At 35.4% G+C, this 12,391-nt stretch overlaps 1 protein-coding gene and 1 pseudogene across 2 annotated transcripts; one reads left to right on the top strand and one right to left on the bottom strand.

Moving 5' to 3' along the window:
• Positions 1-1,290: 1,290 nt before the first annotated feature.
• On the bottom strand, positions 1,291-6,171 carry LOC105216906 (angiopoietin-related protein 1-like; annotated as a pseudogene).
• Positions 1,922-2,827, top strand: LOC105216905 (angiopoietin-related protein 7-like). Of its 2 annotated transcripts, XM_011191657.3 has the most exons (3): positions 1,922-2,054; positions 2,152-2,522; positions 2,597-2,827. In XM_011191657.3, exons 1-3 carry the CDS (start codon positions 1,990-1,992, stop codon positions 2,644-2,646), a joined length of 486 nt encoding a protein of 161 aa, XP_011189959.1. In that variant the 5' UTR covers positions 1,922-1,989; the 3' UTR covers positions 2,647-2,827. The 2 variants fall into 2 exon arrangements, with proteins under 2 accessions (XP_011189959.1, XP_011189957.1); XM_011191655.3 differs by having other exon boundaries at positions 2,152-2,827.
• Positions 6,172-12,391: the final 6,220 nt, after the last annotated feature.

The raw sequence follows: 12,391 nt of genomic DNA, 5'->3' as shown, positions 1-12,391 counted from the left end.
GGTGTGAAATACGTGTTCATAGTTGGTCATACCTATTTCTCATTATGGTTTTGTCACCAAAAGCTCACTTTCCAGAATACTTTACTCTCCATATATGGCAATTCGCTTATTCACGTATCGGTTAAGACAGAAATATTCCTCAGTCCTAATGTTAATTTAACAGAGTTTTTTGCAGAACGAACGCAGTTGCGTGATCTCGTATCTTTTTCAAAGTATACTGGGCATAAATGTCAAACACGGGTGTTTATTTGACAAGTGGGTTGAGAGTTGACAGCTATCCGTCTAAATGTTTCTATTCCACTTTAATATCATCCAATATATTGTTAAAGATATTGTAACGGATTTCCAAAATCTGTCGTTTACGCTGAAACTCTACCCTGAGTTCGATCAGTGGATTGTCAAATAAAAGTCACACTTTAATGGCTATACACTAATCTTTATTTCTAAATCCTTATAACTTACCTTACAACTCTCTCTTTAGAATTGTCCTTACTCGGCAACTCTCTTATTAGAACTGTGTGTTGATGCCAGTCCGACAGCCCTTATATAGTCGATTGTTGGCAATACATCGTCACTCGAACATTCTACGAATATCGTTGTCTGGGTAAATCTGGAAAGTTATCGATTTCGACTGTCAATTCTAGTTTGTTCTGGTGCAATTTTCGTTACAATATTGGGAGTTATTGAACGCAAAATTCGTTACAAACAATAATGAAACATGAACATGTTCTTATGAAACTTATGTACTTATTTATGAAGTAATATGTAAAAAATTGTTTTCACATTTATTAGATACAATTGTTCTCACTATATAGTATACTAGCAGACCGCTCCGGCTTCGCACGGGTTTAAACAAACAGCTGCGAGCGCTCTTTACTCGACTCTCTGGCACGTGATTGCGATGCGAAGAGAATGACTTGCAAGCGATTTTCAGATTCTACATCACGGAGTTTTTTTGATACCCTCAACTGGGAACCATTTCCAGAAAGTTGAGATTCTAGCAAATATATAGCCCTTGTTACTTGAGGTGAATGTAGCTTTCCAATGGTGAAAGAATTTTTGAAATCGGCACAGTAGTTTTTGAGTTTATGCATTACAAACATACATACAAATCTTTTCCCTTTATAATAGTCGTATAGATTATCAATATGGTATGAGCTGCTCCAATATCACATCAAATATATATATGTAATGGTATTTTACCATAAATACATTAGTTTAACAAAAGATTTCTTTGAACAAATATGCGTGGCACAAGATTCTATGAGGGACATACATATGTATCTAATAAAGGCTATTTTTTTGAACGTGCCGTTGAAGACAATACTTTTTCGGAGTTGCTCTCTTTTATGAGTTGGTTTGGTTTTTTTTTTTAATTTTGGTTTGTCATTTCATAATGAATAGACTGATTCCGCGTATAAAATGTTCGATTGCACCTGAACTTAGCCTTTCCTTACTTGTTATTAAAGAATTCTTGCTGGTACCACAAAGTACAAGTGTGTATACAGGGTTCGCTGTCTTTGAATACATTGAAAATATTTGAAAAAAAATTCCCTTTTTAATGTGAGATATTTTTATTTAATTGAATGCACTTCTTTGAGAAAAGCTTTCGACGATGTACATACGTATATCTACGGGATGTCACAGAACTCATGAATCTTAGTCAGCACATAATATTGAAATGCTTATCGTAACATTCCACAAATTCTTTTTTATAAAAAACTGCTTGTGAGTGCAAGTATAAATAAGAAGATATATAAAGAAGTATACAGCTTATTTCACTTTAATCCATACTTAAAATTTGTTATTTTCAATTCAACATCGAAAGAGTTCGCATACCTCGATCAAAAAATATCTCGCTTTGTTTTCTTTATTTTGGTGAATTATTTTATAATTTTGCAAATTATATTTGGATTTGGTCAGAGTAATGATACAAGTACAGTGTGTGATTACCACTATGATGTGCAACTAGATGCCGTTAAAAAAATCATGACAGCTCTAGCAGATGTGAAAAAGAGCACGGATAACATCGAACAGCAGTTAACTGCAATTCGGTAAATTCGGTTAACTATTTGCTATATGTTAAAGTTTATTAATCGCCTATACATAGTTATGTAGTATAGACTCACAGTTATTAACTGTTTATTTTAGGGCAACAAACCGATCGGGTTGTATGGAAGCAACTTTTAACGGCTTGAAGAGTGGCGTCTATAAAATCAAACTCGAAAAGATGAATATCATCGACTTGGAGGTATTTTGTGACGAAGACGTCGATTTTGGGAGATGGTTAGTTATTCAACGGCGTCAAAGTGGCTTAGTGAATTTTACTAGAGATTGGAATGACTATAAGCAGGGATTTGGTGATTTAAGCGGAAACTATTGGATCGGTTTGGAAAAACTACACGCGCTAACCAGGAGCTGGGAACAGGAGTTGTTTATTCAACTGGAAAGGCGTAATGGCGAAAAATATGCAGAGTTCCTTATAGGGGCTGAATCACAGAGCTACACTTTGAAGAAATTGGGTAATAATAGCGGAAATGTTGGTGATTCCTTAAAACATCATTTCAATCAATTCCTATGTTCTGCTCCCCTACAGCCAAAGTCTTAATTCGGACCAGCCAACAAGTAGCAAGTGTTCCATCATGACAACGTCAGGTTACACAAACCTATAGTGATCCGCCACAAGCTACGAGCGAGGATTTCAATAAGTTTTGCGTTATAAATCTTCACACTGACAATAAGTTATCGAACAACACAGTGCTTATTTGAACTAATTCGATGTATTCTAAATGTGCTAAATAAATCCTTCATTATTTGGCCATTAAAAGTGTAATATATTTATTAGAAAACAAGTAAGGAAGGGCTTAGTTCGGGTGAAAGCGAACATTTTATACTCTCGCAATTTATTTATTTAACTTTATTTATATTATATAATACACAATTTGACCCACATATTCGTCATATATATTGTATAAAGTCCATTGAAAGTTGGAAACCATAATATTAGGTTAGAAGCACCGAGGTCCTCGTGTTCGCTATATGGGGCCTTAAAACCTATGGTCCGATTTCGGCGATTTTTAGAATGGGGCTGTCACACTATTAACATAGAATTTGTGCAAAGTTCTGCACCGATATCTTCACTAGTACTTACTTTATATATTGTAAAGTAAACGATTCAGATTGTTTTCAAAGTTCTGGTAAATAGGAAGTAGGCGTGGATGTAAAGCGATTTGGCCTATTTTCACAACATACCATTGGGATGTAAGGAAACTATTACAAACCAAGTTTCATTGAAATCGGTCTAGTAGTTCCTGAGATATGGTTTTTGACCCATAAGTGGGCGACGCCACGCCCATTTTCCATTTTGTAAAAAAAACTGAGTGCAGCTTCCATCTGCCATTTCTTGTGTAAATTTTAGTGTTTCTGGCATTTTTCGTTAGTGAGTTAACCCACTTTTAGTAATTTTCAACCTAACTTTTGTATGAGAGGTGGGCGTGGTTATTATCCGATTTCTTTCATTTATGGACTGTTTTAGGAAATGGCTAAAAAAAACGACTGCAGAAAGTTTGGTTTATATAGCTCTATTGGTTTGCGATATATGTACAAAAAACTTAGTAGGGGGCGGGGCCACGCCCACTTCCCCAAAAAAATTACATCCAAATATGCCCCTTCATAGTGCGATCCTTCATACCAAATTTTATTTCCATAGCTTTATTTATGGCTTAGTTATGGCACTTTATGTGTTTTCGGTTTTCGCCATATTGTGGGCGTGGCAGTGGTCCGCTTTTGCTCATTTTCGAAAGCAACCTTCCTATGGTGCCAAGAAATAAGTGTGCCAAGTTTCATCAAGATATCTTAATTTTTACTCAAGTTACAGCTTGCACAGACGGACGGACGGACGGACGGACAGACAGACATTCGGATTTGAACTCCACTCTTCACCCTGATCACTTTGGTATATATAACCCTATATCTAACTCGTTTAGTTTTGGGTGTTACAAACAACCGTTATGTGAACAAAACTATAATACTCTCTTTAGCAACATTTGTTGCGAGAGTATAAAAAATATCTTTGATTCTGTAAATAACAACATTAAAGTCTGATCGAAGTCAGATAGTTTTAGCATAAAGATTTAAAATATAACTTTTTCTTATTCATTTGGATTTAAATTGCTCAACGCCAGCCATCTAAAACCGTTTAAAGTTGGTCGAATCATCATCTGCGTAAAAACTAAAGATTCATTTCTTCCTATTTTTATCCAAATCACGCCGAAATGATCACCATTGTAGACCCCATTTAGGTGACTGAAAATAAAAAATATAGATCGCAAACGCTGTATTTTTATCAAACGGAAAATGTTTTTATCTGTGATAACAACTGTCAAACCACCAAGCGCCTTCAAATTCCGCTGCACAATTGCTTTCCGCATTTTCATTATCACGATCATATGTTCAAAACTTCTTTCCCAAATGTTGTGTTAAGGAATCACCAGCATTTCCGCTATAATTACCCAATTTCTTTAATGTGTAGCTCTCTGATTCAGCATCTATAAGGAACACTGAATATTTTGCATAGTATTTTTCGCCATTACGCCTTTTCAGTTGAATATACAACTCATGTTCACGCTGCTGGTGAGCGCATGCAGTTTTTCCAAACCGATCCAATAGTTTCCCGTTAAATCACCAAATCCCTTCTTATAGTCATGCCAATTTCTAGTAAAATTCACGGAGCCACTTTCACGACGTTGAATAACTGTCCAGCCTCCGTCTCCCACATCTTCGCAAAATACCTCCAATTCGATGATATTCATCATTTCGAGCTTAATTTTATAGACGCCACTCTTCAAACTGTTAGCGGCTGCTTCCATACAACTCGATGGATTTATTGCTCTGAAATAAGCAGTTATTAACTATGAGTACTACACCGTAACTATGTATATGCAACTAATAAACTATAGCACTTTTAAGAGTTTCAGGAGTAGTTAGTAATTTTTACCGATTTGCAGTTAACTGCTGTTCCACATTCGAAGTTTTTGTGTCGATTATATTTTCGCTAAACTTCGTCGAGATCATCATTAACGGCTTCTATTTGCACAAAACAGTTGCAATCGCACACTGTAGTCGTATCATTACTATGGCCAAATCCAAATTTAATTTGCAAAATTAAAAAATAATTCACCAAAATAAAGAAAACAAAGCGAGACATTTTCCCCCGAATTGCGCGAACTCTTTGGACGTCGAAATGAAACTAACTAGCTTTAAGTATGGATTAAAGTGAATTAAGCTGAATACTTCTTTATATAATATATCTTCTTATTTATACATATAGCACTCACAAGCATTTTTTTATAAAAAAGAATTTGTGGAATGTTACGATAAGCATTTAAATATTATATACTGACTCAGTTTCATGAGTTCAGTGGCATACCCGTAGATATATGTACCCGATTTCCGTTATTTTTAGACTGTATGAGAAAGCAGCCGATAACTTTACAGTTTGGGTGATATAGTTGTAGTAGTTTACGAGATATGTACAAAAAACTTAGTAGGAGCGGGGCCACGCCCACTTTCCCACAAAAATTTCATCATATATGCCCCTCTATAGTGTGATCTTCTGTACCAAATTTTATTTTCCTAACTTTGTATATGGCTTAGTTGTGGGCGTGGCAGTGGTCCGATTTCGCCCATCTACAAAATCAGCTTCTTCTTATGGTGCCAAGGAACACGTGTATCAAATTTACTCAAGTTACACCTTGCACAGACGGACGGACAGATAGATATCCTAATTTCAACTCTACACGTCACCCTGATCACTTTTGGATATATATGTAAGTCTAGGTAGTTTTAGTTTTATGACTGACAAACAACCGTTATGTGAACAAAACTATAATACGCTTTAGCAACTTAGTTGCGAGAATATAAAAGGACATTTTCTTCTTTCAAATCAAACGGCCACCATCAAAAAGAAAACAACAACGAAGTTTGTAAAAGTTAATAGTTTATTAATTTATGGAGCCTGCAATAGAATCATTCTAGAAAATGGTATAATACCTATGAGGCATATATATATACGAGTATTTATACACATATTTCTGTGCTCAACTACTTCTGGAAATTCAGTTTCCCTGAGGTTATTATATTACCGAAATTTCGGGAAAGATTACTATTAGTAATATCAAACGTCATCTTCTGGAATTATTAAAATCATAAAAGAGCTGAATCCAAAAAAGTCGGCAGGACACGATAAAATTACTCCAAAAATGCTAATTGAGTTACCAAATATTGCTTTAACAGTGCTCTCCTTGCTCTTTAACGCTATTCTCAGTTTCGGTTACTATCCAATTTCATGGAAAAGTCGCAGATCATCATGATAGACAAACCAGGGAAAGACTTGACACAGCCGTCTTCATACAGACCAATCAGTCTTCTACCCTGGCTTTCTAAAATATTTGAAAAAGTGTTACTATCAAAGATGGCTCCTTGTTACTATCAAAGATGTCTCCTTTCCTCCATGAAAATAATGTAATACCAACGCACCAATTCGGTTTTCGTGCAAAACATGGCACTGTAGAACAAGTAAATAGAATTACTAACGAAATCAGAAGGGCGTTCGAGTATAGAGAGTACTGTTCTGCTATATTTCTAGATGTGGCTCAGGCGTTCGATAAAGTGTGGCATGACAGGCTTTTATATAAGATTAAAAAAAGCTTACCACTCGAAATGCATAAAACCTTGGAGTCTTATTTAAAAAATATAAAATTTACTGTCAAAGTAGGAGACTTCATATCTGAAGAACGACCAATAAGAGCTGGTGTACAGCAGGGCAGTGTTTTGGGGCCAACTCTATACATAATATATACAGCAGACCTTCAACAGCTAGTAATATTTTGACATCAACTTTTGCGGATGACACAGCTCTAGTGAGCCGAAACAAATGCCCAATTATAGCATCAAGAGTATTAGAAGATCATTTGATTTTTATCGAAGAATGGCTAGCCAACTGGCGTATAAATGTAAATGAACAAAAGTGCAAGCAAGTTACATTTTCCCTAAGACCAAAAACGTGCCCGGCAGTAAAAATGAACAATATTCTAGTGCCTCAATCGAATGAAGTAACATATCTTGGTATTCACTTAGATAGAAGGCTCACGTGGAGAAAACACATATCGAGCAAAATAACCTGCATGAAGATAAAAGCAGCACATTTAAATTGGCTTCTAAACAAAAAATCAAAACTTAGCCTAGACAACAAAGATCTGTTATATAACACGATCATAAAACCGATTTGGATGTACGGCATTCAACTGTGGGGTACGACCTGTGAAACCAACATTCATATAATTCAGAGATGTCAATCAAAAATGCTTCGAACAATCACGTGCTCACCATGGTGCATGCGTAATGAAAATATCCATAAAGATCTTGGTATTCTCATGGTAAAGAAAGAAGTAGAGAACAGCAGACACAAATATATATCCAAACTCCAAGATCATCCAAACCCATTGGCTAACGCTTTAGTACATTCTTGCAATCAATCACGTCTAAAACGAACAGATATGCCAGCACACTGATGAGCAACGTTTCACCAAAACAACTCAATCACTTGGTTGAGCTTGTCTAGTTTTAATTAGAATTAAGATTTGATAACTTTTTGTTAGGCTCCAAAGAGCAGATTCAATAAATAAACAAATATTGAAGAAATATCTTAATTTGATATAGTCAAATTAACTCTCTTACCCAATGTAAATCAAACTAGAAACGTATAATGAAATCAAGATACATTAGCAAGATGTTATACAAATTTATGAGGTTATAAATATATCCAAGTTTTTCATTTTTTCTGTCATAGAGAGGAGTATTGTATTTAACTAGATAACCCTTTGTTGCAATCACATACATACATATTCATTGGCAGGAGAGCGGTGTTCAAACAGAGTTGATTTTGAAAGCCCTTTAAGCAAATTATTTTCTTTAACTATTTGCTATTTCAGTTTGGAAATTTTAAAATTAATTTTATCATTTCAGGTATATGTATACATAGATATATGTTTCTATATTATAAACTGCGCTTCGTAATATCATGTTCTCTTTACGGAAAACCGATTGTGGCAGCAATCACACGTATCCGTAAGGATAGCGCTAAATATTTCTTCGCGGTAAGCTTCGACAAAGTACACAAAGGCGAACAAACATTCACAAAGAGAAATTTGTGCTACCCAGCAGAGAAGCGACAACTGATCACAATTCAGGAACTATAACAAATTCGTTCAAAATTTGGCCGCTGTTCAACTGAACTGAACACTAAATCACTTTTTGAAACATTTTAACCACAAATTCGCCAACTGCTGGCGGAGAAAAGAACGGGAAAGGGTTCAAGTAGTGATCACTGGAGTCGTACTAGTACACATCTCTGTAGGGCACTCAAGAATTCGTTGTATATATACATATATATTACGAGTATACATACATCTACACTGGTGGTGCGTAGTGATGCATATAGTTTGCAATAATGCAGCTGCAGCGAACAGGAACAAGGGAAGATACAGTGGCGTACTACCGGTGTAACGTTACGCTTCGCACACACCACGGATCAATGCTTGTTTTATTGCTTTCATTAATTTCAGTCGCTTACAACGCCACCAAAAGGGCATAGAGAGACCAGCGGGGAGAGTGAGAAAGACAGTGACAGCGTACGGTTGCGAATGTAGCGCCGCATTGCGCGTTGCCTCGTGTTTTATTTACCACTTGGATTTACAAGTGCAACCAACAGCCAAGCGCAGCTTGAAGGATTTGATGTACGCTCGAGTACGATGCTATTATCCTTACATGGCTCTCACTGTGCAGTGGACAGCCCGCGGCTAGCTGTTTGCTCTTTGCCATTCGCTGGCTCTGGCAACAAAAGTGCGGAATATTTTTGTGAATATTGTTCTTCGCAAACCGTGCATATGTCCATGTTAGTGTGTATGTGTGTGTATTCATGACCGTTGCTACTGTTGCACTGTTGTTTGTTTATAGTGCATATCACTTACCTTTCCAGTGTTTGAGTATCAGTGGCAGCGCCAGAGTTCACCGGAAGTTTATTTAAGCTGAAAAGATTTTATTGTACCAAACATTTTATGTTCCGCATCAAGCGTCTTGAACTGTTGGTCTGCAATTTATATTTAATGTCCGTCAGTATAAATATGTGGCAATGAAAACAAGCACGTAAGCGCCAAATATGGTTTTCACTTTTGTAGAGGTGAACAAAGTACGAAGTCCATGAAAAAATAGTGAAAAAGTCATTGCGAGAATTTAATTAAAATGTATTTGATTATAATTTTGAATAACGAAGTCAATATACCAATGCTAAAGGAGAGAATTGAAGTTACTATTTAAGGTTTCGAAAATGTATGTCGGTTACAAGACCGTTCTTTGAAGAGCAAAACACATATTATTCTGAAAATTAACGAAATATTAGATTTCTTAGATGGATCATGGTCATATTTATTACACAAAAACAAAATTGACCTACCTGAATATAAAAAAGTAAGATTTCTAAACATGGGATCAATTTAATCGGATATGGATAACTAATAGCTTTTTTGAGGTTTTTTTATGAAAATAGTATACTCAGAATCATAGCATTGCCTGCACGATGTCCAGGAAATATGCAGCAATTCATCGGAAAGGAATTAAAAATGTTTCGGAAAACATGATTAAAGAATAAATATTCTCGAGAGAAATTTTATTCACCGGTTTTAGAGATCCTACTAATAATAAGACACCCTACATTGATAATAGAAACAAATCTATCTCGAAGATGTCTTGTTCCAAACGCCAAGTAGAAGGACTGAACTTGTTGTTGCTTTTCAATTGTTAAAAAAATACTTATTATGAAATGAACGTACCAAAATTGCATCGCCATTTAACTTCTCGAAGAAGAAGATATAAAGATGGAATTTCCGAACTTTTTTCGCACAAAAGCATTCTTCAAATATACAATTTTTTCTCGATCAGTATTTCACGAAAATTTCGAGTGCTTCATAGTAAAAGGGAAGGCATTTAAATACGCAATCCGCACATGCGAAGACGAAATAAGGAGAGTGGTCTCACGTAACAGAGATTGACAAAGCGAGCGCCGACGATCATAGACGATTAAGGGTCCTGAAGGTGTACCCCACCAGTATAGGATAAAGGAAAAAAGGTTTCGAGAATTATCATTGGCATACAAACAAAAACGATCGATAAAATCAGGTACAAGCGATCTACATAAATTCAATTGTGTTGGTACAAGTAAAACAAAATGAATGTTTAAGCTGCTCAGTTGAAAGTCACTTCATTCTGCGTCCATTTGTTTTCCGGTATTTTCGTAACTGCTTCTATTATGCCGGTCCAACGAACCTATATTTCCTACAGGGACCATTCGATTACTTCAAAACTCTTTGGAGCTCGAAACCATAATTATTTTAGTATGGTTAGTAGCTAAACCATACACTCCCGCTGGTGGGCGCTAAAGGAACTCAAGAAAACTAGTGAAAGTAGTAAACGTATCAACTATGCTTTTGATATTGAAGGATATAAGTGGGGTTCAATATTTATTTATTTTTTTCTTTTTATCAAATCAAGTATTCTTTCTTGCTTTGTGGTCGAAAGGTTGCTATTGATGATTCTCTCCATTTTTATTTCATTTACTTATTTATTAAGACTATGGTTACAATCACTTTCAAATCCTTAGTATATAGTACTAGTTTCTTAAATTGTACTTACTCAGACCAAACCTATATACCTTGCAGTTGAAATGATTAAGTTAACGAGGTTCAAACAATAGCGTACGTCTGTTTTTTTAATTAAGTTCCCAACTTTCAACGCGTCCATTTGCCACCCATAAGCTTAAGCTTTCACGCAAACAGTAAGCGACTCACTCACCACTAAGCAACCATGTAAATGTAACTCGACTGCATTTGACACCTTGAATTATTGCTGTAAGTGCCCCAATTACACAAACTAAAACACAAAACAAAAAAAAAACAGTTGAGAAGCGGGAGTAGTGTTTAAAAATCCCATAAATTACAAAAGGATAACGGTGTTCGCTAAAAGCATTGCAAATCAAATTCGAAAAAATTCTAAACGCACAAAAAATGTAAATTTGCGTGAGAATTGCCGTTGCATGTATAGGTGTAACCGCTAGGCCTGATTTTTATTGCGGTTTCATTTACACATTGGAGCTGTGGCACTGCGGGATAGCTGTCTGGCAGAAGTTTCTGCGCTGCAAAAGCAGAAAATTTAAATTTTCCTATAATAGCTTTGGTGAGGTGAAGTACCCTGTATGTTATAATATCGAAAGTTATTTAATGCATAAAACATTTTCCGGCATAATAACACAAGTAATTAAGAGACTCCGAATGACTAGTGCAGTGAAAATTTTAAAGTTACGTATACGCCATGGTACAATAAGTTTTTCTGTGAATTAGTTATATATATATATATATATTCATTTTTTTGTGTATATTTGAAGAAGAACAACTCAGATTTTATTAACGCTTAAAGGTTTTATCTAAATATGTTTCGTACAAACTTCAGGCGTATTAATTAATAAATAAATTACTGTGGAACTTGATTTTGGCAAAATTGAATTCGAAAAATCATTATAAAATTTTATTTATGATAATAAGAAAGAATTTTAAACCTAATATTAACACGGTCCTTCAGCGATTATTCTCTAAAAATCTTTCATTACCACCGAAATTGAAGATTATCGTAAGATCTCTATTTAAATGTCGCTCCAAAGATTCCATTAACCCTAAATTATTCCCAATCCGGTTTGCGCTTTGTTTTTGTAGGACAAACTAAGCTGAATAAGATAGCTACTCTAGTTATAAAATATGTAATTTATTTCAAATATTTTTTCAAAATATTTCGTACGACTTGTCATTCAATCCCCCCTATTGCGAGTTTCGACTGGCAGTAGAATAGACTCCAGTCGTTTATATTTTGTAACTTGACCCACAAAATTCATAAATGTTCTAACGATTGAAAAATGGCTGTCTCAAAATGAGCGGTTGAAAAGCATTCACAATCGATGGTTGAGCGGTTGATCGACACTTACAATAGTCAATTATCTAATGCCAGTCGACACTCGCAATCGAGGAGACCAGCTTTACTTCACAGCATTAATTTCCTTCCAGATTGAGTGTTTTCGTTTAGACTGTGGTGGGCAATCTATTTCACCAGGTCCTGTCGGCTCATTTTTTAGTCTTTAAATATAATACAAAACTAAAGGCATAGAAGACACTCTTATCAGTGTAATCCAGTTGACTCCTTTTGTAAAATAATAAACCAGATGGCCGCAGTTCTAACCTCAGTTCTGTTGACTGAATATTAAGACAAGAAAATAAAAACGGAACTCAAGAGG

The sequence above is a fragment of the Zeugodacus cucurbitae genome, chromosome 3 (genome assembly GCF_028554725.1).
Source record: "Zeugodacus cucurbitae isolate PBARC_wt_2022May chromosome 3, idZeuCucr1.2, whole genome shotgun sequence".
Taxonomy (NCBI): domain Eukaryota; kingdom Metazoa; phylum Arthropoda; class Insecta; order Diptera; family Tephritidae; genus Zeugodacus; species Zeugodacus cucurbitae.
Note: the sequence above shows the minus strand (reverse complement) of the source record. Positions and strands in the feature narration are given on the sequence as shown.

Excerpts from the sequence above, each read along its gene's own strand:
- LOC105216905 (XM_011191655.3), top strand. The coding sequence starts at position 1,990 with ATGACAGCTCTAGCAGATGTGAAAAAGAGCACGGATAACATCGAACAG. Across the intron at positions 2,055-2,151 it reads CAGCAGTTAACTGCAATTCG|GGCAACAAACCGATCGGGTT; the intron begins GTAAATTCGGTT and ends TGTTTATTTTAG.